A 23,810-nucleotide genomic window follows, 5' to 3' on the forward strand; every position below is an offset into this window, starting at 1 on the left:
CAAAGTATGAGTGTGGGGGGGGGGGGGGGGAGAAGCTCACGATCAACTCGGAGAGAGGATAGGGGACGTATCAACAGCTCTGAAAGCATCTCTGTGCATGGGAGGGGCAGTGGGAGGGTGGTGCGGGGTCCCATCCCTGGGCAGGACAGCACCAGGGTGGCCCCTTCCCCATGTGTGGTGCCAGCAATAAGGGGGGAAGGGGCGGAGGAGGGGTGCTGTAGCGTGAGGTTAATTAACGCCATTTCTGTACGGGGCACTCTATTTTTAAGTCTTACTATGCTGTACATTTCTCCTGAAGCTGAAATAATGTACTGTTGGTTGGGGGGTTTTGTATAGTGTACAGAAATGGGCAGAATATTTTCTTGCTGCTTTCAGTGATTTATTAACCTAAGGAAAATAGACAACTATGAAGTGTTAATGAAAGGGAAAGGAAAAAATAACTCCACAAAACAGTTTGTGCCTTTTTTAGTTTATTTTTCTGTTGCTATATAATCACTGCACTAAAATCTTTCCAGAGGGGGAAAAAAAACAAACAACACACAACTAGTCTCTTAATAAGGGAGGAATACATAAAGCCTAAACTGAGCATTAGTTTTGTTTTTTTTTTTTTTATTGGAGTATTTAATTGAAAGAATGTTGCTGGTCTTATTTCATACCTGTGCCTTTGTAATGAAGCCACCACATCATCCTATCAGAAAAGCCAAACCTGGAATCAATTGCACCAGATCCCACAGACACAGAAGTACTGTCAGCCTACTGGGATTGCTTTTTAAGTTGAGCAAACTGAAGCTGGTGATGGCAGAACCTGCTGGTAATACGTGCTGGGTGCTGGGGATGTGCTGAATCTTTGCCACTTGGCCACCAGTTGGCTAGCGACGTTCGTCCCGTAACGCTCTCATGCACTGTTCTGTGACCTGTGGCTTTTGGGAAGAAATCCATCCCCTGCTCCCAGTGCCATCCATCTGAGGCAGCTGGTTCTGGGAGGGAGAGGCTGGTTGTCAAGCATGCTGCTTTGTGCTTGCCAAAGAAGATGGACGGGGCTCACAGGTGTGGCACTGCTGGTGCTGCCCTGGCTGGGCTGTTTTTCACTGGACAGCCTTTAGGTGCCAGTGTGACATCCAGGGTGCTGCAGTAGGGAGGAATGACCCCAGTTTAGATGCCGACCTGGCTGATCCATCATATGCTGTGCTCCACTCAGGGTGCACCCATTCAAATGGTGCCATGTGGAGGAGAAGTCGGAGCCTGCAGCTCTCTGCATGCGCCCCCAGAAGCGGCCCTGTAGCCCCAGTAGTGAGCTCCTTGCTCCTCCTGCATGATGAAGTCCTGCAGCAGGACCAGCTCTGTGTTCTTTTCCCTGGCTCAGGCATCATTTTGCTGCTCCCAGTTCAGCATCAGGCATGGAGCAACACAGAGTGGTTCTGGGCTAGAAGATCTGGACCAACTGCCTGGACTCCTTGAAAACCTAATTGTCATCTAATCCCAACAGCGACTCTCAGCAGTTTGCTCCTGATCAATGGTGGTTTCTGCCCAAGTGCGTCTATAGCTAGAGCAGAGGAAGAGCAGTACATCCCTTGTAAAGCTTGGCTTGGAGTTTAACCTTGCTTGGTGAATATGAAAGCTACTGAAAGCTCTTGAAACCACTTCAGGGCCAGGCAGAGCAGCTGGATAACTGCAGGGATGTCTTCCAGCTGTATCAGCACCTGCACTTTGCTGTTCCATGGGTTGCATCTGCTGCCCTTGCATTACATAGTGATGCTGTCATCCCTTTAGCACCACGGCTGTTCTGCTCATCCTCCCAGTGGGGCTCTGCTCATGTGTTCTCAGCTCGAGGCCAGAGATCACCTGGGAGAGCAACTAGGGGTGGTGCAGAAGACACTTTCTTAAAAGGTAGTAGGAAATTTTATGATGTAGTGGCTCAGGAATTGCCCTAATAGATGAGTTCCCTTGGAGATGAGCAAGGACACCCTGCACATCTCGAGCAAACAGCGTTCCAAGCACACATCATTTTTGGCAATAAGGTGTATGGGGAGCTCAGCCCCTGGATGCAGACAGACCAGCAATGAAGAATGTGGTTTCCATTTTTGCTTGCAATCCCTGCACTGCTGTTTGTTGTCATCCCATGCCACGTCCTCCCTTGAGTGAAGGCGGCAGCAGTTGTGAGATGCTCAAATCTGTGCAGTGCTCCTGGCTGCAGGGACATCGCTGCTTCTGCCCTGTGCTGCTGTCACTGCACCCATGGTCAAGGCAGCACCAAAGAGGTCAATGGGAGTCCCAGGGTGAGATTCCCAAGGAAACTGGGATTTTAGGAATCCCAGTCAGGAGCATCCACTGCTCACTGAGTCTTTTTGATTCTTCATGCAAGGCTGCTGCTGCCTTTGAATTTGGCACATTTCCTGGCTGAGGTGCAAATGGTTGGAGAGTGACTGCAGGGATCCCTGAGCTGCCAAATACACGAGGGTAGGAACCAGCTCTGGTTACTTCTGAATTAACAATCTAATTTTAAATTTGCTGGGAGCCTGCGTTTCATTAGCGCTGGTATAATGCTGTTGGTATGCTCTCTTTATAAGCTTAATAAAGGCATTTTAATTCCAAGCTAACCAGAGTCTGCGGTGGAATGCACTGTACTGCATAGAGAAAATGAATGGATGCAAGCTATTAAATAAGCTTTAACATGCAAAAGGATCTTTTTTTTCCTTTTTTTTTTCTTCTCCCTGAAAAAATCCTGAGCAAAAGTGTGCTCTTGCACTCCTCAGTAACAGAGACTATGCACCGAAATTAGTTATCTCCCATTGAAAAGCTGCTGCCTGCAATCTCCTTGTGAGTACTTTTCATTCAGAATGAAAGGAGCCAGAGAATCCTTTCAGCAAGATGGTTAGAACACAGTGTGGCTAAAGGCAGGACCTGTAAGGCAGCTTAAGGAAGGGGACAGACACTTTAGCAGGGTCTGCTACTATAGGGCAAGGGGAAATGTTTTCAAACTGGAAAGGGGAGATTTAGGTTGGATATAAGGAAGAAGTTTTTAACAATAGTGGGAGTGAGGCACTGGAACAGGTTGCCCCATGTGGGAAAGCCCCATCCCTGCAGACACTCAAGGTCAGGCTGGAGGGGCTCTGAGCATCTGATGGAGCTGTAGGTGTCCCTGTTCATTGCAGGGAGGTTGGACTAGATGGCCTTTATGGGTCCCTTCCAACTCAAATGATTTTATGAGGCTATGAATTGGAGGTGCTGTTCATTGTATGATAGCCAGCTAGAGGAGAGAGCATGCTTTTAACATCAGAGTAGCTGGAGATGGACTTACTGAGACCAAGAGCATAGAAAATACCTAATGCAATTGTAAATCCATTTACAAATAACAAGTTTGGATGCAGAAGCAGCTACTGCTATGTAAGCATAATGAGCATATAGCTAACATAGTTTTCAGTTTCTTTGCCTTCAAAGCTTAGTCTTTTGACTTGTAATATGTATATTTGCTTTTTTTTAATTAATAAAAAACTATTATTAGGTTTCACAAAGCACCCTTTGCTTTGTGAGGTGTGCTTACAATTGTGCTGGGCCGTTAGCTTTAAGCTGTTTGTGTGCTTGTGTTATTTTATCAAAGCAAAAGTCTTCTCGAGACAAATGCAGTAAAGGTTTCAAAAATGATAATAATTATTATTAATTTTTTTTTTTTTAAATAATGTTAAGCAGATGTGTGGTATGCATTTGGAAAATGTCCAGTGTCAGTTGGGGCTCCATGGCTCTATGTGCCCATGGTGGTGGTGTTGGTTTGCGGGGCTGCCTCTGCACCTCCCCTCTTTTGTACGAGACCGATGTGAAATTAGTCTTGTGTTCTCTATGTCCAGCCTCGTACGTACTGTATTTGTAACAGGAAGCGGCTACAAGTCCTCAAAGAAATACGAACCTATTTTAAAACAGCAATAATTACACTGTAGAGCAGGTGGGGGCGAGCAGGTCAGGCTCTGCAGGGCCGTGGGGCCTTGTGGCTGATCTGTGAGTTGCAGGGTCTACACGTACAGGATCGGGCCTCAAATGGGTCAGCACCACGAGGCCTCGTGTGGGGTGGTTGAGTGGAAAGCTATTGGAAATGCCATTTGTGGTGAGAGAGAGGAGCCTGTGGGCAGGCAGGTGGCAAACCCAGCACTGCCACGCAGAGGAGGGCCAATGTCTCATAGCCCAGCGTGCTCTGCTCTGCCCTATGGCAGAACACAGGAGGAAGGAGCGCGCGGGAGTCCGTGTGTCCACATGTCCATGTGTCCACACGTCTGTGTGTCCGTGGCGGGGGGGAGCGGGGAGAGCGAGGCGTAGGCACTCGTGTTGTGTTCCCGATGGCCGCTGTAACTGTGAAAATTAACCAGACCTGCTGTGATAAATTTGGTTATATAAGGTTTATTTGGTTAATTTTTTATAAGTGAAAACTGCAAAGATGAAAGAGAATTGTAATATGAAAGCAACTGCTGTAAATAATGTATGAATGAATAAAATCTAAAACTTATGTCAGTTTTTTCCTAAACTGTATTGCTGTCGAGTTACTGACTGCTGCAGAAACAACCCGTGTTGTTCCCAGCTCCGAGCCCAGCGCGGGCACACACCACTTGTTCCTGTTTCCACTGATAAATAGGACTGTTCCTAAGTGTGTGTCACGTCCTTGGATTCTATTTCCGCACTGTCCCAGCTCACTGACTAATGCTGTCAGAAGTGTCAGTGTTCTTGGAGCTGCACGGAGTCAGTCCGCACGCCTGCAGACTGCTGGTGCTGCCGCTGTCAGGAAGTTCCCCTCGAGGGCTGCACAGCCCGAATCCCAGCCAGGATGAGCAGCCAGAGATGGTCCTTATCCTGGAAAATGTCTCGTCTGAGCGAAGGGTGAACAAAGCTACGCAATGGCTTTTTTATTTTTATCACCAAGGGCATGAAGCATGAGTGAGCATTATTGGCAAGGATGTTTTTGTGGTGGAGATACATTCGTAGAGATTTCCTGAGTCCCTCAGTCTCATTCTCTTCCATATACCTGTGCATTTCTTTATGTAAAACCCAACACAAATGAGCCGTTCCCCACTGCCTTGGGTTTAGATCAGCACAAGGCTGTTTCTGACTCTTAGAATCATAGAATAATAATCATAGAATCATTAGTGTTGGAAAAGAACTCCCAAGACCATCTACTCCAGCCATCAACCCATCCCCACCATGCCCACTAACCCATGTCCACTAAACCATGTCCCTCAGCGCCACACTGCCCTTTTACTTGAACACACAGAGACTCTACTACTCCCTGGGCGGCTTATTCCAATGCAACACCACTCTTTCAGAGAAGAATTTTTTCCAATCTAAGCTGAATATGTTTTGGTGCAACTTGAGGCCATCACGTCTCACCCTATCACTGTTAGTTAGGAGAAAAAGCTGACCCCCCACCTCACTACTATCTCAGGTAGTTATAGAGAGCAATAACAAACATTCACTTCTAATTTGAGAAGGGGAATTTAAACTCCATCCTTCAGACCCATTAGCTTCAGATGGGATGAATGGATCACTGCTGGAATAGCATCTGGGGCTGTCTGTTCCTTGGAGGTTGTTTCTAGGGACCTCATAGCACATACAGGGATCACTAGCTGAACAGTCAAGTAGCAAGTAGAGTGCAAGGTCAATGCATTCACAATAAGGATTCTGTCCCTGTAGTTTGTTTTCTCCAGACAAGCAGACATCTGATTGCAGTAGTTCACTTGGATGAGTTGTCCCTGGCTTGGCCTCCCCCTTCATGCTGGCTTGTTTTGCATAAAAAAATAAAATTCCCTTGGATAAAGACCTCAGCACAATGTTCTGCACTTCCAGACATGTGCCTTATGTTCTGAGATAGATGAGATGTGACCTCATTATCCCTTTCCCTGTTCCAGGTTCCCCAGTTCTCCAACCAGCTACACATACCTCAGTTCTTCCTAAACTGCCCTAGCAAGCCACTCCAAGCTATCCCCTCCACATACCCACACCCTCCCCTCAGCAGCTTGATTTTCTCCCAGAATAAAATGGGGAGGATGAGGCTGGACTGGAGCTGGCTAGGGAGACCCATGGGTTTACTAGAGTTGTGCACGTTCTGCTCAAACTGCTATTTTTAGGCTAGTCAAACAGCCATTGAGGTGCTCCGCCTACCAACTTATCTAGCCATTTATCTTTCCATCCATCCATCCAGCCAGCCAGCCAGCCAGTCAGTCAGCCAGCCATCCACCCATCCATCCATCCACCCATCCATCCATCCATCCACCCACCCATCCATTTATCCCCAGTTCACAACAGCAGCCACTCCTCTGTTACATAAATGTAGGCACCGTGATGACCTCTTCAATAAATTTAAAAAACGAGTGTTGTCCAGTGGCAGTGAATGCCTACTTTCTCTAAGCTTTTTAAAATTAATCTATCTATCTATCTATCTATCTATCTGTCTGTCTGTCTGTCTATCTATTTATTTATAGTCAGAAGTCACCAAAAACAAGCAAAGCAAAATAGCTTCTTTTTACTTTCCAATCACTCAAAATATGGCCATGCTCCTCTGGGAAGCAAAGTCCTCAGAGGCAGTTTCCTTAGGAAATGAATTCCTCATGCAGCCACCGCAGGATGTTTGTTTGGCTCCTTGAAGCCGTCATAGGCCTCATTTTGGCATTGCACATATATATTATTGCCAGCATATGTTCATACTGTCCAGTTCTCATCATCAGATTTTTATCTTGCTGAAGAGATGAAAGCCATGCCAATATCAGCTCCATCACTTTACAGCAATTGTCTGTAAAATGCTGGAATGACAGCTATTAGTATGGGAAGAAGATAGAGCTCAAAGATCTCATGTTTATGGTCATGTACGGTACTAAAATCTGTAATTTGTGAAGAAATTAACATATTAATTTCTTTGAGTTACTCTTTTTTTTCTGTGATTGACCATATTTGCTACTGTAATAAAGCAAATACAGTACCTCAAATCAGTTATAGCAGAAGAGGAATGAGAATCTTTCCCACCTGGGGGGCTCAGGCAGGGTCAGATGAATCATGCCCATTTCTCTCCATTAATGAGTAGTGCAACATGAGTCTAGACCAGCCCAGCAGTGGATGTCTGTGCTATAAACACCTGAGGTGTGACAAATCATAACATGGTGTCTGGCTAGAAGTGCTTAATTGGACCTGAGAACTCAAAGAAACAGAAGGACAAAAAGTGTCTGCTTTATCAGCAAATATTCACAGATGCTTTAAATATAACCAATTGTACTCAGCCACCATAACTTCAAACTCTTACAGTGAAGAATACTTCTGGAAAGAATCTGAAATGGTATTTAAAAATCAGAGCTTTGGTGCTGTGGTAAAGACAAATTACCTTCAAAAACTCACCTTGTTTATAAGCTGGCTCAGCTCTCACTGCATCATGGTTTTATCTGCTAGATGGAAAATCAATACATGACTTGTAATATTTATATTATGATCTAATTAATCTGTTGGATTCTTTTTTCCTAAATGGGAAAGAATTGATAGAGTAGGAGAAGGAGAATAAAGAGCTTGCTTCTCCGTGTTTTTCAGTAGGAAGGAGGTGGTTTCGAGAAAAGGAAGATTACAGCAAATTGAATTTGACTCCTCTTTATTTTTTTTAAGAATTTTTTAAGAATTTTTTTAAGAATTTCTTTTTTTAAGAAGAAAAAAAGGTAAGTACTTAGTCTTACTGGCTCTGACTTCTTGAGACATCATTTAAAGGAATGGAAGAATAAGTAAGGAGTCAGAGAAACACAAAAATGTCCAAGTAAGTGCACAACACTAGACAATTTGGCAGAGCATGAAGGGTAAGAGGCAGAACGTTTTGAACCAGAATTCACCTCAACTGGATCCCGAGGAAGGCTGCTATCAGCATCAGCAGCAAAGAGTGTTTTGGGGGAAAGAGGAGCAAATAGTTACAAATGCTTTTTCATGGCCACTGCCTTGCATGTAAGGTGGAGAACCAATCATTTTGGTGTCCCACCAGTGATGAATTCCTCCTCCTGCTTTCAAAATCTTCATGTCCAAGAGTAACACATCAGCAAATGAACAAAGGACTGGATGCTCTGCCTTTCAGATGTGGATTTTCTTGTTTCTTTTTCATGGCTACAGAGGAGCTGAGATACCCAAGAGTAGTTAATCCTGTTCAGACAGTTTTGATTGGAGGAAAGCTCATTCTACATGTAAAGACTGCACTAATAATAGCTCAAATTTTGCTCTGTTTTAGGAGGTAGGTAGAGGAACCTAAACAGGAGACTTTGTACGAAGGCTCTTAAAGATGAATGCATGGCATACGCTGGGGGAGTAGCCTTATGTCTGCTGTTGTGGATGCCCTAAGGCTGTCATTCTCCAGCTAACACTGATTGCTCATAGCTAAATCCCATCATGAATATACACAGACACAAATGCATGATAGCTGAGCAGTTCTTCCTTTCATTTTAGTGCTGTACATCCAGCAAATCATCACCTAAAGCAGCTTTGATGTTAACTGCAGGGGTAAACAAAAAAAAGAAAGAAAAAAGCATTATGTTTTTATGTTGTTCTGATTTGCAGATTTTGTGAAAATTAGCTTTCTTGTTAAAAATATTCTCTAAAGAAAGAATGAGGTCTAAAACAGGCTTTTCTTGATTGTTAGGCTGTAAATCGGTGTCAATTTACCCAATAACTAATCAAGATAAATGTATGTCTATAAAAAAAAATTACCATCTTTCCCTTATGGATGTACATTATACCTCCACATCTCCCACTGTGGCTGACAGAATCCAATGGGAGATTGGCATGTGTGAGGGGAAACATCAAATGGCAAGGAGAATTACCTGACCTACCACTCCCAAAACCATTCCCGAGTTTTGGCTTCTAAGCAGGCTTTCAGAAGAAAGAAATATTGTCCACATGCATCATAATCTATTTCAGAAAATGTTAAGAGGACATTGAAAGTCATGGGAAGAATGGAAATTTGGAAAACAAGAAAACAAATGGAAGAAAATAAACAAGAAGATTCAGAAAGAAAGGGAAGAAAGTAAAAGATAGGGAGGGAAGGGAAGGAAACAAGGAAGAAGGAAGGAAGGAAAGAAAGAGGGAATAAAAAAAGAAAGAAAGGAAGGATCACATTGAAAACTAATTTCTAAAAATGTAATACTTTGAAAACTTTCCATTATCTGTCATGCTGCTTTGGCTTCCAGACAGCAAAAACTTGCATGGAGACATTAAACTGCAGAAAAAATGTCCTTGAGATGCTATTGATTTTCAGAACGAGTAACAGTTTCTCACTGATGTTAGATCAGAGCTTTATCGTTGCAGTATCACCAATGCTTATCATGTGCAAAGTCTGGCCATTGGGAAGAAGAGTGCACTTCCATTCCACACTTCAGGTCTGTGCAGCGTTCAGAACCATAATTTGAGATTTTGGGCATCCTGGCATGATTTCCTCACTGTGACTTGCAGAAATACTGCATTCAGTGAAAACAGAGGCTGGTTATTTACTCTTGTTCTAATACAACCAGGTATTTGTGATGCGTGAAATAGTGCTCTCTGTGAATATGAAGGATATGATTCTGTTGGCTACACAACAATATCATGTCATTTGAGACACTCCATATTTACAAAGCTTGGACTGAGCCCAACTAGGCTATGCGTGACTTTGGTGAAGTTGGAAATAAGGAATATTATCCAGGCTGCCCAGGGAGGTGGTGGAGTCTCCTTCTCTGGAGATGTTCAAGACCCACCTGGACACCTGCTTGTGCGACCTGCTGTAGGGAACCTGCTTTGGCAGGGGGTTGGACTCGATGATCTCTGGAGGTCCCTTCCAACCCTTACAATTCTGTGATTCTGTGATTGTCTCCTGCCTTACACACAGTTAGGCTTATTTAATGTTATGTTTGCATAGCTCATGTGAACAAGTGACACAGATGGCTTAAGCACTTGTGAATTGTGTGCTCTGAAAAAATAAATATCCTTTCCCCACAGGGATTGTCTTCCTGGAGTCTGAGCATGTCTGGGAAGTACAACTCAATCACATGATTATCTACCATTTCTACAATAGTCTTTTAATTAATTATCAATGTCGTGCTCTTAGGAATAGGCCCTTCCTTAGGTCCACACGTAATTAAAAATGAAGATAAATTTCAGTAGTAGTGAAATGAGCAGAGTACATGATAAAACAGTTTCTTTGTCATTCATTTAAGCAAAATTAATCAAAACACTTCCATATGCTAATAAACTGTAAAATTATTCACTGAGATGGTTTGTTCCTTCATCGTGTCACAGTATCAAAGGATTTGTCACCAGAGCTTCCGCACAGATTTTCAGTATTTTTTGCATATGTGAAGAAGTCTTCAGGGAAAACAGCACAGAAGCTCAAGTCCTACAGAAAGCCACGTCAGATAGAGAAGAGCTGTGAATTTACAATGATTTGAATATGCTAATATTAATTATATCTCAGTATAGCTGTTTGATTTTCCTTCCTGTATGCTAAAACTCATTGTTAGAAACCTCTTCTGAAAAATCTTGTGATTAAGCTGAAGAAATATTTTTTCACCCATGTGCAATAGGCTAATACCCCTTATGTGTAAACCACCACATTACTTGCAGACTATGAAGCCAATTCTGTGAGTATTAGTGTGACCAGCACTGCAGAACTGCTGGTTCAGTGATGTATATTGTTGTACAAACGCTGCGTATGTGAAGAATGAGGCCAAAGCAAAGGAGGATATTCGGGATTGTTTCTTAGTTCCCCTTCCACTAGACTAGAGAACATTATGCACATCTGTTTACATTCACTTTACCACTAGTGAGTTTAACAAAGGCTGGGTAATTTGCACACTATAGAGATGGAGACAGGTTCAAGACAGGTTCAAGTTACAGAATCATAGAATCATGGAATCCTTTGAATTGAAAGGGACACTTAAGGGTCGTCTAATGCAACTCCTCTGCAATTAACAGGGACACCTACATCTCCATCAGATGCTCAGAGCCTGCCCAGCCTGAACTTGGTGTATGCAGGGGCCGAGCATCCACCACTTTCTCTGGGTAACCTGTGCAGGTGCCTCACTACTGCAACTAGCCGAGGAATCCCTGAGCTCCTGAATCTGTACTACAAATGAATTCTTTCTATGGGCATGGGAGCACTGGCTGAAATTTAGTAGAGCATCTTTCTGGTGAGTTTACTGAGACATGAAATTCTTTGAGTGACATACTTATCTCAGTGTTATTTTCCTAGTTAGATGTTTTAATTAAGGAAAATATTTAGTTTCTACTTTATTATTTCTGGGAGTGCTACCAGGATTAGACTTTCGATTTGTAAAAGCTATGTATTTTGTCAATCCTGCTCAGTCTAACAAAGCCTATTTGTTACTTCTACCCAGAAACTGTCCCAGTGATGGCAAGACCAATACTTAAAGTGGCTCATTTTGATTTCCATCTATCACTGAATTTAAAAACCAGGAGATGAAGAATCTGTTGGCTCCAGCAACGGAGTCTTTTAGGGTAGGCTGTCACAGTGCAAGCAACTTCAAAGTAGTCTCTAGAGAGTATGGACACCAGTCTAAGGAAAGAAGACCGCTTCTCACAAAATCTACCTAATGCAGTTTCCTTGGAAATAGTTTCATGCATGTGTCCATGGCTGTTGTCCAGAGGCTGCCCTTTTGGCATCCTGTGACATGCACCAATAGAATGAGAGGACCACAAGGAATCGATCCAAAACTGCTTGTTCTACCCCAATGTACATTCAGTGGGAGGAGGAATGCGCCAGCCTCTAGGCAGTAAGGTGTCTGGAAGAAGACAGGCACACCAACTTGGTGGCTTGGATGAAAACTCAAACCTCAGGTGAGAACTCGAGCTGCACTCTGAGATGTACTGTGACAGGAGTACTGCCAGTAATCCAATTACTCTGTGGTGTTTTAAACCTCTTGCAGATGCCAAAGCTAGAAATTAGGCTTGAGGGATTTGTATCCCTGCACTGCGTTTCTTTTAGCCTTTGTTTTACCTACTCTTTGGGCAAGAGAAGCCGTATCTTTTTCATCTGCATATCAAAAAAGGTCTTCATAATAGACTTTTAATGCCATAGGCTTATGCAGCATGCAACATGGTTTCCCCACTTCTTCAAGACTGAGAAGGAGAATATCTGGAGATTAAACAAGTTTCATGTAAGCAGTGAAAGGATTTAGATTCCACGATTTCCCCACTATTACAAATGTGTTTAGCTGCATGACAAACAGGACAATACTTCACACTGGCAGACTTGGAAAAGAACATTTTGTATGAAGATACTTTGCTGTTGCTGGGAAAAGAACGTCCTTAGGCTAAGAAACCAAAACCTGTCATTGGCAGCTGTTAGGCACAGAAGTATCAATGAGCAAAATGGAGAAGGAGGTGGAGAAGGGAGTGAATAATACCTACTGTGAAAATTATCTATTGAAATGACTGAAATATTTCAAAAATAGAAAACTAGAAATGAATTTTACGGTGAAGAGTTCAGACTGGAGAAGGCTCGGGGGACACCTGACAGTGGCCATCCAATACTTAAAGGGAACTTGAAAACAGAAGGGGAAATAAACTATTTACACAGGTAGATTGTGACAGGACAAGGGGAATGGCTTTAAATTAAAAAGGAGAGATTCAGGTTAGATGTTGGATAAATTCTTCACTGAGAGAGCACTGAGGCCCAGGCCCAGAGTGCTCGGAGAAGTTCTGGATGCCCCATCCCTGGAGAGGTCAGGTTGTACAGGACCCCGGCCAGCTTTATCTGGTGGGTGACAACCAGCCCGTGGCAGGGGGTGGGAAGTAGATATTCATTGAGGTCCCTTCCAACCCAAGCCTCTCTGTGATTCTATGAGATCCCATTAAAATAGCAGAAATTATTTCATTGAGAAGGCAATGAAGGGGAGCTTGTTTCTGTACCGTAAGTACAAGGAAGGAGCACAAAGTAGGACACAGAGGGTAGTACAGAAGTGATGCCGAAAGGAAAAGTCTTTCTGGCTCAGAGGCAAAATATGTGCATTTCACTGGGTTTTACTTATGGGCAGTTACAGAGCAGAGAGTTAATTCTTCCCTATTCTGATTTACATTCAGTGACATTAAAAAGAGTGAAGCACTCCCTGGATTGGCAGCTGGAACCAAAGTCTGGGATATGGTAACATGGAGTTGTATTCTTTTGAGCTCACTCCTCAGCAGAGCAAATATTGATCAGCTCATACTCTTTGGCCAGACCCAAAGGGAGCATAGAAAGCTTCTCGGCATAACATCCTGTAATTCTGTGGTTCGTGCGTTCCTGTGGGTGATGGATTCTGAAAGCTTTTCAGGGAGAAAAGTTTCCTACACTGTGTGGCTAAAAAGCCAGGAGCAACAGCAGCACCCATTGCTCTCACTGCCTTCTGAATGGAGGAACTGCCTCAGTGTCAGAAGGAAAAGGCATAAATAGTAAATGTCAGGAGATGAATCCCAGAAGAATGCACTTAAATCCCAAGGGCACAGAGTCAGTCACACTTCCTGTCCATGAATTACTTTTTTTTTCACAGTGTACTTAGGTATTCAGAGGGCTGGCAAACATAGGGTTGTTCTTAGGTATTTTATGGAGTGCTAAGTGTATACTTGATCCTAAAACTGCTATGTGACACTAACAGCCTGCCAGCTCCTGCTGCTCCTGCCAGGCTGAGTAATGCAGAGTAATCCCAATATTAACAGCTGATGAAAAGAGGAGTGACGAGATCATTTGACCCAAGCTGGACTTCTAGATAAGGGAAGATAAATTGCTTAGCTCAGTGGGTCATTTACAAGTTGGAAGAGCTCCCTGTGTGGCACGGATGTATATACTAAACACATGAAAAGGAAATGGACTGCCTTGGGGCGATACACAGAACAGTTTGTGGACAGCTGGAAGAATCCGATGCACATATTGCATGCAGAGGTACGAGAATATAATACATTTTGCATTCTGCCTGCCAGGCCCAGCTGGTTTTCATAGGCTCTGTCCTGGTGCTCACCTTAGAGTAACTAACAGCATGTGGTTTTGCAATTTCCATACTCCCAACTAAAGTGACAGCAAAAGTTCTGCTATTGAAGAGAGTCTTCATATGTGAAAAGGGCAGGGCTTCTCACAGGGATGTTGTCAGTGTACCTAGGTAGTCAAACATCTCACATAGTGATGAGTACTGTGACATTTGTAGTCTTTTTTAGTCATTCAGTCTCACATGCTACATAGGCATGTCGGTTTTTATTTCCAAAGTGAAGCAAGAAAAAATCTAGAATATTCTAATTTTGTACTTTAGGCATGTTAAGATAAAAAAAAACCAGTATCTTAAGAACTTTAAGTGTTGCCCAAAATTTACAGAAGCAACAATTTCTATTAGAGGTGTCTTTATCACAAACTTTTCTCCTGCTCAGTATTAAGAAATGGTCTACAGATGAACCTGGAAATGACATTTTATGTCATTAATACGTACTGGCCTCGTCACTTGCTTCTAGTGAAAAGATCCTAACGTGGACACTGCTGAGTTTAAGCAAACACACAGGTTCTGATGTTACTGAAGGAGTAACCATCAGGCCAATCATGGCCTGAAATAGTGATTGAGCACCTGGTGGGAAGGCAGGGACAACTCAGGGGAGCTCAGCTGCATGCAATGCACCTGAGTAACCAGAAGGGGTGGAGCCAGCAGCCAGCCCTTCCCAGACCTCATTTAAGGGTTGGTAGTGGAAGCAAAGGTATCTTGCTGGAGATCTCCATTTACCATAGGATTTCCAAAGGTAAGTAGTTTTTTTCTTTATTTCTGTATCTGTGGCTGCTTTGTTTGGGTTTGTTCTCATTTGCTACAGCCTAGGATTGTGCTGCTGTTGCTGTACTTCCCATCACATTATAGAATCATAGCACTACAGAATGTATGAGAACTCTGGCTAAAGCAGAGACACTCTTTGTCTCTGGTGGAGACGAAGGCCACCAGTGCAGGTGTTTCCTTACCTGAAAGTTTCCCATTATTCAGATCAAGATACATCCCTGAGTCTTGTGGACTATGGACTCTTTTTTTCATTGCAACCTATTGGATTCTGGATGACTGCTTTCAGGTCTTTGCTCAGCCTTCTCAAGGTTAAATTTTCAATCTTTCCTCATAGCTGAAGATGTTGATAACTTTGATTTTATTTTATGCTATTATATTGCTGTGACAAAATCTTCTAAAAATAAAAGCCTATCGGCAAAAAAAACTAAAATATGATTTAAATCTAAAAAAAAAAAAAAAGCATTCACAGTCTGGAAAATATCTAGGGATAAAAAGAGACAACACTAACATAAAATACTGGTTTTGTTGTGAAATTGTAAATATATCTGGGAACAATAAGTGACTGAGACAAAAGGTGTAAGATGAACTAAAGAGGTGAATAACAACCTGATTATTCTGGGGGAAGAAAAAGGTGCTAAGGGATATTGAGAAGGCTATGGAAAGGTTAAGGCTTAGATCGTGCACAAGAACAAGTGAAAGAACTAAAAGAAATCTTCTGCAAAAGAACAAACAACTGTATCACAAACCACAGCACCATAAGCAGCACAACAGAGGGAGGCGCAAACTGAAGCACCACATTTGCAACACTTTTTCTAACCTCATCTGTGACCCTCAGAGACCTCGAGGGAAGATGGTGACTTCCCCTAGCTCAAGTGTTACAAAATCTCTTTATATTTAAAGGAAAAACTCCCTAGGAGGCTTATTTAATTTAACATCAGAGTAAAAGTGAATGCATAGGAAGATAAAACAGATTGGGATTGGTAGCAGGCAAGTAGGGTGGCTCAGCTTTCAAACTGCTATGCTGTTCACTCAGTGAAGAAATAAAGCTCTTATAGGTGGTGTTCTTATGCAATTTGGAGCCAATCATGAATTTCAGCTGGCACTGAGGTAAGGATGAGAGTTAAGAAAAGAAGATGAAAAAGCTTCTGGCAGAAATCCTGAGGACACTTGTGTTCTTCACCTACCCAGGTACCAGGAAGACATTTACAGTAATTCAGCAATGAGCTCGCTGTCCACCAAATGGAGGTGGACAAATGGATCTGTGCAAGGAGGCTAAGGTAATTCTGGAAGATATTTAGTTTTGCTTCATTCTTTCAGAAATTCAGTGCAGAAATGCAATGTGAGAAGCAGCAGTCAGTTGAGGGAAGGATGGAGGATGATTATCAGGAGTCTGTAAGCACCATTCTCTGCTTAGCACGCAGATTGGAAAATAAGCTTGTAATCTGATGCCTAACACTTCTGAATAATTAGAAAGTGTGAAATTCAGTGCAGCCAATGAATCCACCAAAAAACTAAGGGGGGAAAAGAGAACTTCCTCAGGCAATTCTTGATGCCATGGAAAGCTGATCATGAAATGAATGACAACAGTAAAAAAGACTATGTAGCCAGAAAGGAGTCTCATAAATGCCATTCCAAATGGATGACCATAGTAAGCTAAAGCCACGAAGGTTAGAAGTGGAAAGATATGTGACTTTAAATTAAAAAAAAAAAAACCAAAAAACTTTTCTACTATTATTAGTAAGAGTTCTACTGAAGTGCAGGGAAAGGGTAAGCAATGGATTAAGCTATCAGTGAAAATAGAAAAGGGACCTTTAAAAGTTCCTTCCAACTCAAACAATGTTATATTCTGTAATTCTATAAAAAGGTAAGGATGAAAGAGCTTATATATTGACCATGCAATTAGTCTTCAATGGGATATGGATAAACATACCAATACCTGGAAATGTACGGTTAGAATGCGGAGCTCCAGGATTCAAAGCACGCGTCTGTATGACTGAGAGAGCAAACAAGATAACAGATTGCTTGGACTTATAGAGAATAATAATTGATAACAATTGCTACTAGATACAAAAATGGCCAGTAGAAATGCACTTCTAAAATGTCTTAAGAGAACCTGTTTTCAGTAGAAACAAGTCAATCAGGCTGTGAAGTTTTCCCAGGAAGGCAAAAGATGGTATATAATTGGAACTTATTTTTAATTCCAGACATGCTCTACCTACAAACTACTGCAGAATAGTAGAAATGAGAACAGATTCTTTTTCACTTTCTGAATGTTTCTGACAACCTGCTAATAGCAAAAGGAAGTATGCCAACCAGAAGCGAGTGTGTGAGCCAGGAAATATAGTAAATGCTGGCACAGAATGAGGCAACACAGGTGGGAAGGATGAATGAAATCCCCAGACATTTCTGGGGCTTCTTCTGGTACAGCTCTGTGTACTTTAATGAGGTACAGGAGAATATCTGAAAGGAAATTCTGTTTTGCTTTTCATGCATATGACTACTGCCATTCAGCTGAAGAGTGACAGAGAATTATGGGCAAGCTCGAGCTTTCTCATTGCACCTCCTGTTCCATGTGGAATCAGTGATGAGGACAAGACCAGGTTATTCAGGGATTAGTCTAGTCTTCAGTGGGAAAGACAGAAGAGATATGTTAGGATACTGAAGAAATATATCAGGAGGGTGTAATTCAATTTTCAACTCATTTCTTGGCCTTATTTTCAGATCAGATTAAAAATACCAGGTCTGTAGACTCCCACGTAGGAAATGAATTTACTTTTAATGGATTATTCTTAATCAATACTAAGAATAAACCATGTCCTGGATGCTCCAGCAGATTCACCTTCTTAACCTACTTTCATTTTCAAAAAATATGTCAATGTGCACTGTGTTTTCTCTTCTCACATGTAAACGTCTTGCTGAAATAACATCTGAGACCAGTTCTTGAACTTTAGCTATTATGGTTTTCACTATGGTCATCTTGGATCAACTATGGTCATAAAAGATCAGTGTGTTACTGTTACACAGTGGTATGTGGACATGAAGATCAAATCCTCACAGATATATATTGGTCCTGCACAGCCATGCGAATACCAGCAAAATAGCTGTGCTATTACACTTCTCACAGAAAATGAGTTAAAGGGTTTTCAAGTATCATTCCTTCACCACTCTCCTATGTGACAAACATGAACTAAAGCCAAAGATATAAAGCAGCTCAAACAGGGTTCTTACATTGTTCAGAGAATCAGTTAGGGAAATTTCTACTCGCTAAAGCTATGGAGAGCCACCTATTTTTTTTTTTTTTTTTTTTTTTTTTTTTTTTCTCCTCTGTATTCTGTTTCCTCATATCTCTTAAGCCCTACCTATGTTGAGTTCTCTACACTTCAAACAGATGTTCTGTTTGTTGCTCCCCCAGTACTGTTTCATAGATCTTGAGAGATAATCATTCTGGAGGTCAAACCGAGAGTTTTAGAGATTGAAAAGGGCTCTTATGATTGCTCCTGCTCCAACCTACTCATGTTTTGCAATCCCCTTCGTGCCAAACCAAAATAACATGAAAAAGTGGTCATTTGTAATAATAAGATTCTTAAATTCAATGGTGTGAAATTATTGTGCCAGCTGAAAGGAATTCCTAGCAATTATCAAATACAGAATGTTTTTACCTGCATTTATATGGGAGGAAACTTGTGGTCAGGGCTGGCCCTGCTTCTCCATAACGGCTCTTTGGATTCAGGCATACTGCAGGGTCTCTTACCAAGGGTTTAGGAAAAACTGTACTGCTCTGAATTTATAGTAATACATACATTGTTCACAAGTGAGGTAGGACTGATGCCTTGTCTAGCAATGCTTGTTGGGAAAGTAATAGCAAACACTGCCCTACCTCAAGTAGTTTGTTCAAGGAAATGATTGCCACAGTAAAGAGAAAAATAATTCTGTTATTCCACAAATTGAAATATACGAGTGTTTCTAAAACCTATTTTGCAGTCTAGGATGGAAGGTAGCAAGAATGGAATGCAAAGTAAAAGCAATTGCTCTGGAGAGTGAGCACTCTTCTCAGTATGTGGAATTTCATGAGTTAAAAACTCATCCAGAGAGAAGCTTTGACGTCCACTTCAGTGAGTTCTGAAAAACCTGATAGTCCCCAAAAGTTGATAACTTAACAAAATGGAATAGGCCAAGCAGTGAAGACTATCTGGCCATTCATAGAGAAGAGAAAGATTGAAGAACGCATCCCAGTATCTATAATGTTCATAGCACATGAATAATCTGATGATTATTGCAAGTATAACATCAAAGAGGTTTAGTTTCCTTCCACAATAAATTTATATATACTAGTTCACTCATGGCCTACAACTGGAAAAAAACACCGTTTCTTTACTAGTGAATCTGGAGTACTAGACGGTATCTTGAGTTCCTGGTACACATCCTACAAGTTGTGGGTACAGAAACTTCACTGTCTTGAGATCCTGGGCTTGAACAACCCTCCAAGCTTGAACAGTTTGTCTTTTGTCCTCGCACCAGCCTATACAAAACAAATGCTCACGTGTCTGATAAAGCAGTGCCCTTACTGCGTGGTTGTCTCAGAGATTTAAAAACAGGAAGGAAAGTTGCAAAATCAAAAATGGCAAACCTGGTGCCCAGCAATGATCATCGTCTCTCTGATCAATCTCTCTGACTCCCACCCAAAGAGGCCCCTGATTAATATGTAAAATGTTCTAACTTTGCTTGCATGACCACTGCTAATTTTATAGCAAATGAGTTTTTAGAAATAACTAACTCACTTCATCTGACAGGTTATGTACAACTCATATGCAATAGTTATTAGTTAATGCCTTTAAGGATAATACAAAATTGTCTAAGGATACAAATTAAAACTGTTGCAAAATCTCTGTAACTCAACACATTTACAATTTAAATTGTATTACTTTGATCATTTGAGGTCTAATGCTGAAAGATACTGAACTTCTCATACAAATTTTTTGTTTGACTTCAACTTCCAAATGATCAGTAGATGCTGAGAATGGTTTCATCTTCCACAATCACAGAGACAGAATTTGGCAAACAGTAAATATTTGTAAAACAAATTTACTTAAAGAATGAACTCTACAGAACAATAAAGTATCAATAACAAATTCAAACACTGAAGAAGCAGCTTGAATCCTTTAAAGTGTAAGTCTGAATCTCAACATTTATCTAAACTGTATTTAGTATTATATCAATAATAAAAATAATAAATCAGGGAAAACTAAAATACTTCCTCTAAAGTATGCTAAAGCTACAGTGTACAATCTGAGTTTGAAATTAATAGAACTGACTACAATCTGGCTATTTTTTAATACATCTAATGCAGTTTTCATTTACTCGTTTTACTCTAAAATCCTAAATACAAAGTAAAGTGAAAACTCTTCACTTACAAGGAACTCTTTTCTAAGTCTTTGTAAAAAAGACATTCAGCAGCTGCCATTTACTTACAAATTATAGAATAAGCTGAATGCAACAGCTAAGCAGCTTCAAATAGTGTCTTTCTAATTCTAGATTATATGTATTTTTACAAAAGCACTTCGCCAAATATTAAATATTATAATCTAAACATGCATTTAACTCAAATATATTTGTCATGTTCCCAAAGGGTTAATGTTGTCTTGCTTCATTTCTTGCATGTAGCAGTTTAGCTCTGAACAAAAGCAGCTCCCTGCTGGTTACCTTGGCTAAAGGAAACACAATGAACTGGTAAAATCCAGTTTTATCTCACTGCTGTTGCCTAGGGCTACAGACAAAATGAAGTAAAAAAATTCACATGCAGAGTATTAGGTGCTTATGAAAGATCCAGCAGCGCTGTTGCCTAGTGATTCAGTGAGGAATCAGCACAGGCCAATGAGGTGTACGGGTACTGAATAACATCCCCGATGACTGTTTTACATCTCCTGCAATTCTGTCATACACCCCCATGATTTCCCAGTGGTAAGAAGCACTTTCAAGGGAACCTGTCAACAACAACAAAAAAATTAAACAAACACATCACTTACAGCAAGATTACTATTTTTGCTTTTCCTTTTGGATATGGATAATGCTCTAGATTACTCACCTACCTATGTGAAATGTTCTTCACGTCTAGTAATACTTTATTGCAATTACAGTTTTGATTAAGATACTGCTTTTTTAAAAATCATCCACTTTCACAGACCTGAGGTATATTTGTTGTTGCCTTGGCTCTTTTTCAGTTTGTTTTGCAGTTACTGGTGTAGTACAGGAGATATTTTGACATGAAAGCTGCCTCATTAGCAAGGACTACATTTTGGAAAAGAAGCTACTTCAAAGGTAAAGAATTCTTTTCCTCAAAGAAGAAGAAGAAATCTCTCCCTATTACGATGACATGTGTGCTCTACTTTAATGATATCTTTCTTCCATATTAAAAGATAGCATTCATATTAATATAGCACATAATATGTACTTAGTCGAGGCAAACGTGCTGAAGGAAATCAGGAGCATTTGACAAAAATCTTTTCATCTTCAACATCTCTAATCCTAAAATATGTATTTACTATACAGAAAGATAATGTGAACAAAAATACAGACTCTTTGAAAAAAGATCAGTCTCAAATTCTTCACAAAGATCAAACTGTTTACACTTTATGGTTTGTATGTGGTCTCTCCATTGATCCATTTCGGATGTTTCAGAGGAAGATGAAGTGTCTTCATGATGTGTGTAGCCTAACATGCAGTAAGAGTAAAAATGTGTCATGACTTCTACGGTAATTCACTCGGGAAAAGGAGACCAAGACAAGGTAAGGAAACATGCATCTCCAAATACTTCTACTGCTTATAAAAATATCCAAACCCCAGACAACTACTTATTGTCCAGTACTGTTTCTTTTTTGCCTATTAAAATGCAGTTGCCATTTAAAAGAGAATCACTCTTCTCATTGGAGTGGCATATAGAATCCATTTGCTAATGCACCTAGGTGCATTTGTCAGTGTGTGCTAAGACACTTCTAGTATAAGAAAGGAACCATGCTATGTGCTGTAGTTTGATGAACTTCTGCCAGTGGTTAGTCTGCAATAGGTAACATTAAGCTGGTATTTAGGCTGTGTAACTGTGAGCATTCTTATTGTGTGCAAACATCTGTCTTTATTACAAACCTATTGTTCATATTTTATTTCATATCAATGACTTTCTCAGGCAAAATATGAACAAAGTTGTCTTTGACAGTGTCCTTGAAAAAGGGAATCCCAGAACTATCAAGGAAGGACTGCAGTGTTGCTATTTGCCTTATATATTATTAGTAATGCCACACTTATTTTAATGAGTCTCCACTGGGGGCCAGAAATATGTAACCATAAGATCTCAAGGGAAGGCCAGCTTCACAAATGCTGAAATAGAAGACCTGGAGGTAAGAATATAAGCTAAAATTTATCTAGTAGTTTTCTTTTTCAACGATTCCTGTTAATACAAGCCTGTATGTTGTAAGTATTTATGAAATAACCAGAAAAAAATCTGCTGCTGTCCCCAGATCTCATTCAGGTATACTGGAGAATGAGTTATCTGGCAACACCAAGCATTCAGTTTCTCAGGTAAAAGCAAACCCTTGGGCAATTAATTACTCTCTTAGTTTAGGGATTCCAGAGACAGAAATGCCTTATCAACAACAGCTGAGCAGTGAACTAGAAGCAAAGGGCATCAACCTTGTAGAGAGAAAAAGATAGGTACATTATGTAAGAATTACAATTAGATACAATGGAAATGGAGATAGTAGCTGTTTATCTATCTACTCCTCAGAGTACTACTGTTACAGATGCAGTTCAAATAGAAAATGGCCCATATTTGAAACTGGAACGGGTGATTTTTGTATGTTAGGCACCCACTCAGAAATGCTGAAAAGATCACAGTTTTCTAAATGAAAATTACTGAAGATCTTTTGCAATATTGTTATGAATGCACTTTTCAGAATGCTTATTAAGGCATTATTTCTCATTCTACCACACTCATCAGAAATTCCATGGCAATAAATGAAATGGGTTTTGAAATTACTGTGCTGTATAGCTAAGACAAACAGTGCACTACGGTCATGCTTTCCAAAATAGAGGTTGAGTTTCTTTCAATTATTTTTCCTTTAGATTTTTTTTATGGTAATTCCAAAAAGCTATTACCTGCAAGTCTGAACGTGAAACTGTTGAAGTGAAAGTCAAAGTGGTTGTTTCTAGATTCTTAATATAATGACAACAACATAGAAAACTACATATCCTTGAGATAGCAGTGGAAATTCAGAATTGTTCCTACCTTCAGTGGCACTTCCAAGGCTGTGGTTTGCTGAAGGGATTCCATTGTTCTTTTCACCAGTGCTGTAAGGACAAAGAAGTTGAAAATCTACAGCTTTATGTTCCAGGATGGAATTATTGTATTTAAAAAAAAAAAAAAAAGTATGGTTTCTTTCTCTTGTAAAATACCTCCATTTATTTAAAAAAAAAAAAAAAAAAAAGGAAAAGAGAGAAAGAAAGAAAAAAAACATTTAAATTTTTCAAGATTTTCAAACCAATTGAACTGCAGTATGATTTACGTAACTTAACCCACCATGTCACAACACTATGCTCACCATTAATGTGAAAAATGCTTCTGTAATAATTTCAAATCAATCATTTGGGACCAGATTTGTCATCCTTGGTCCTACCAATTACTGTGTTGTTTGAGAAAGATTTCTGCTGCAACAAAATATGGTTCCAATAAAATTTCAGTGGATAAATGGCTTTAAAAAGGAGGCAACTTTTGGCTACTGAAAGTGAAAAAGGAGTACTGGGCAGCCCCAGAGAGGAAGTCATTGAGTAACCACCACTCCTCTGACAGGACAGCTGATTACATGTCAGCATGTGCCTCATGAAACTGAGAAACAACAGATTGTGCAGTATATGGTGATAACTACTAGGCTGAAAACCACATGATTACTGAGAAATATTCTTTGAAGTTATTCCTTGATGCACATCATGGCTCTTTAGGAGCTGAGGTTAGGTGCAAAGAAGGAACAAGAACTCCAAGAAGCAGCATATGGTTGTTGT

The 23,810-nt window shown here is 40.7% G+C and overlaps 1 protein-coding gene across 1 annotated transcript in view; it reads right to left on the bottom strand.

Annotated features, from left to right (window-relative positions):
* Positions 1–19,943: 19,943 nt before the first annotated feature.
* POLN (DNA polymerase nu) overlaps positions 19,944–23,810 on the bottom strand; it is an 88,696-nt gene continuing 84,829 nt past the window's right edge. Inside the window, exons 24-25 of the mRNA XM_042811866.1 lie at positions 23,041–23,102; positions 19,944–20,746 (exon numbers count right to left, since the gene is read on the bottom strand). Of these exons, the coding sequence (XP_042667800.1) occupies positions 20,678–20,746; positions 23,041–23,102 (131 nt within the window). The 3' untranslated portion in view covers positions 19,944–20,677. The remainder of the gene's footprint in view (positions 20,747–23,040; positions 23,103–23,810) is intronic.

The sequence above is a fragment of the Centrocercus urophasianus genome, unplaced genomic scaffold (assembly GCF_019232065.1).
Source record: "Centrocercus urophasianus isolate 14NV4802_14NV808 unplaced genomic scaffold, USGS_Curo_1.0 seq_13, whole genome shotgun sequence".
Classification (NCBI taxonomy): domain Eukaryota; kingdom Metazoa; phylum Chordata; class Aves; order Galliformes; family Phasianidae; genus Centrocercus; species Centrocercus urophasianus.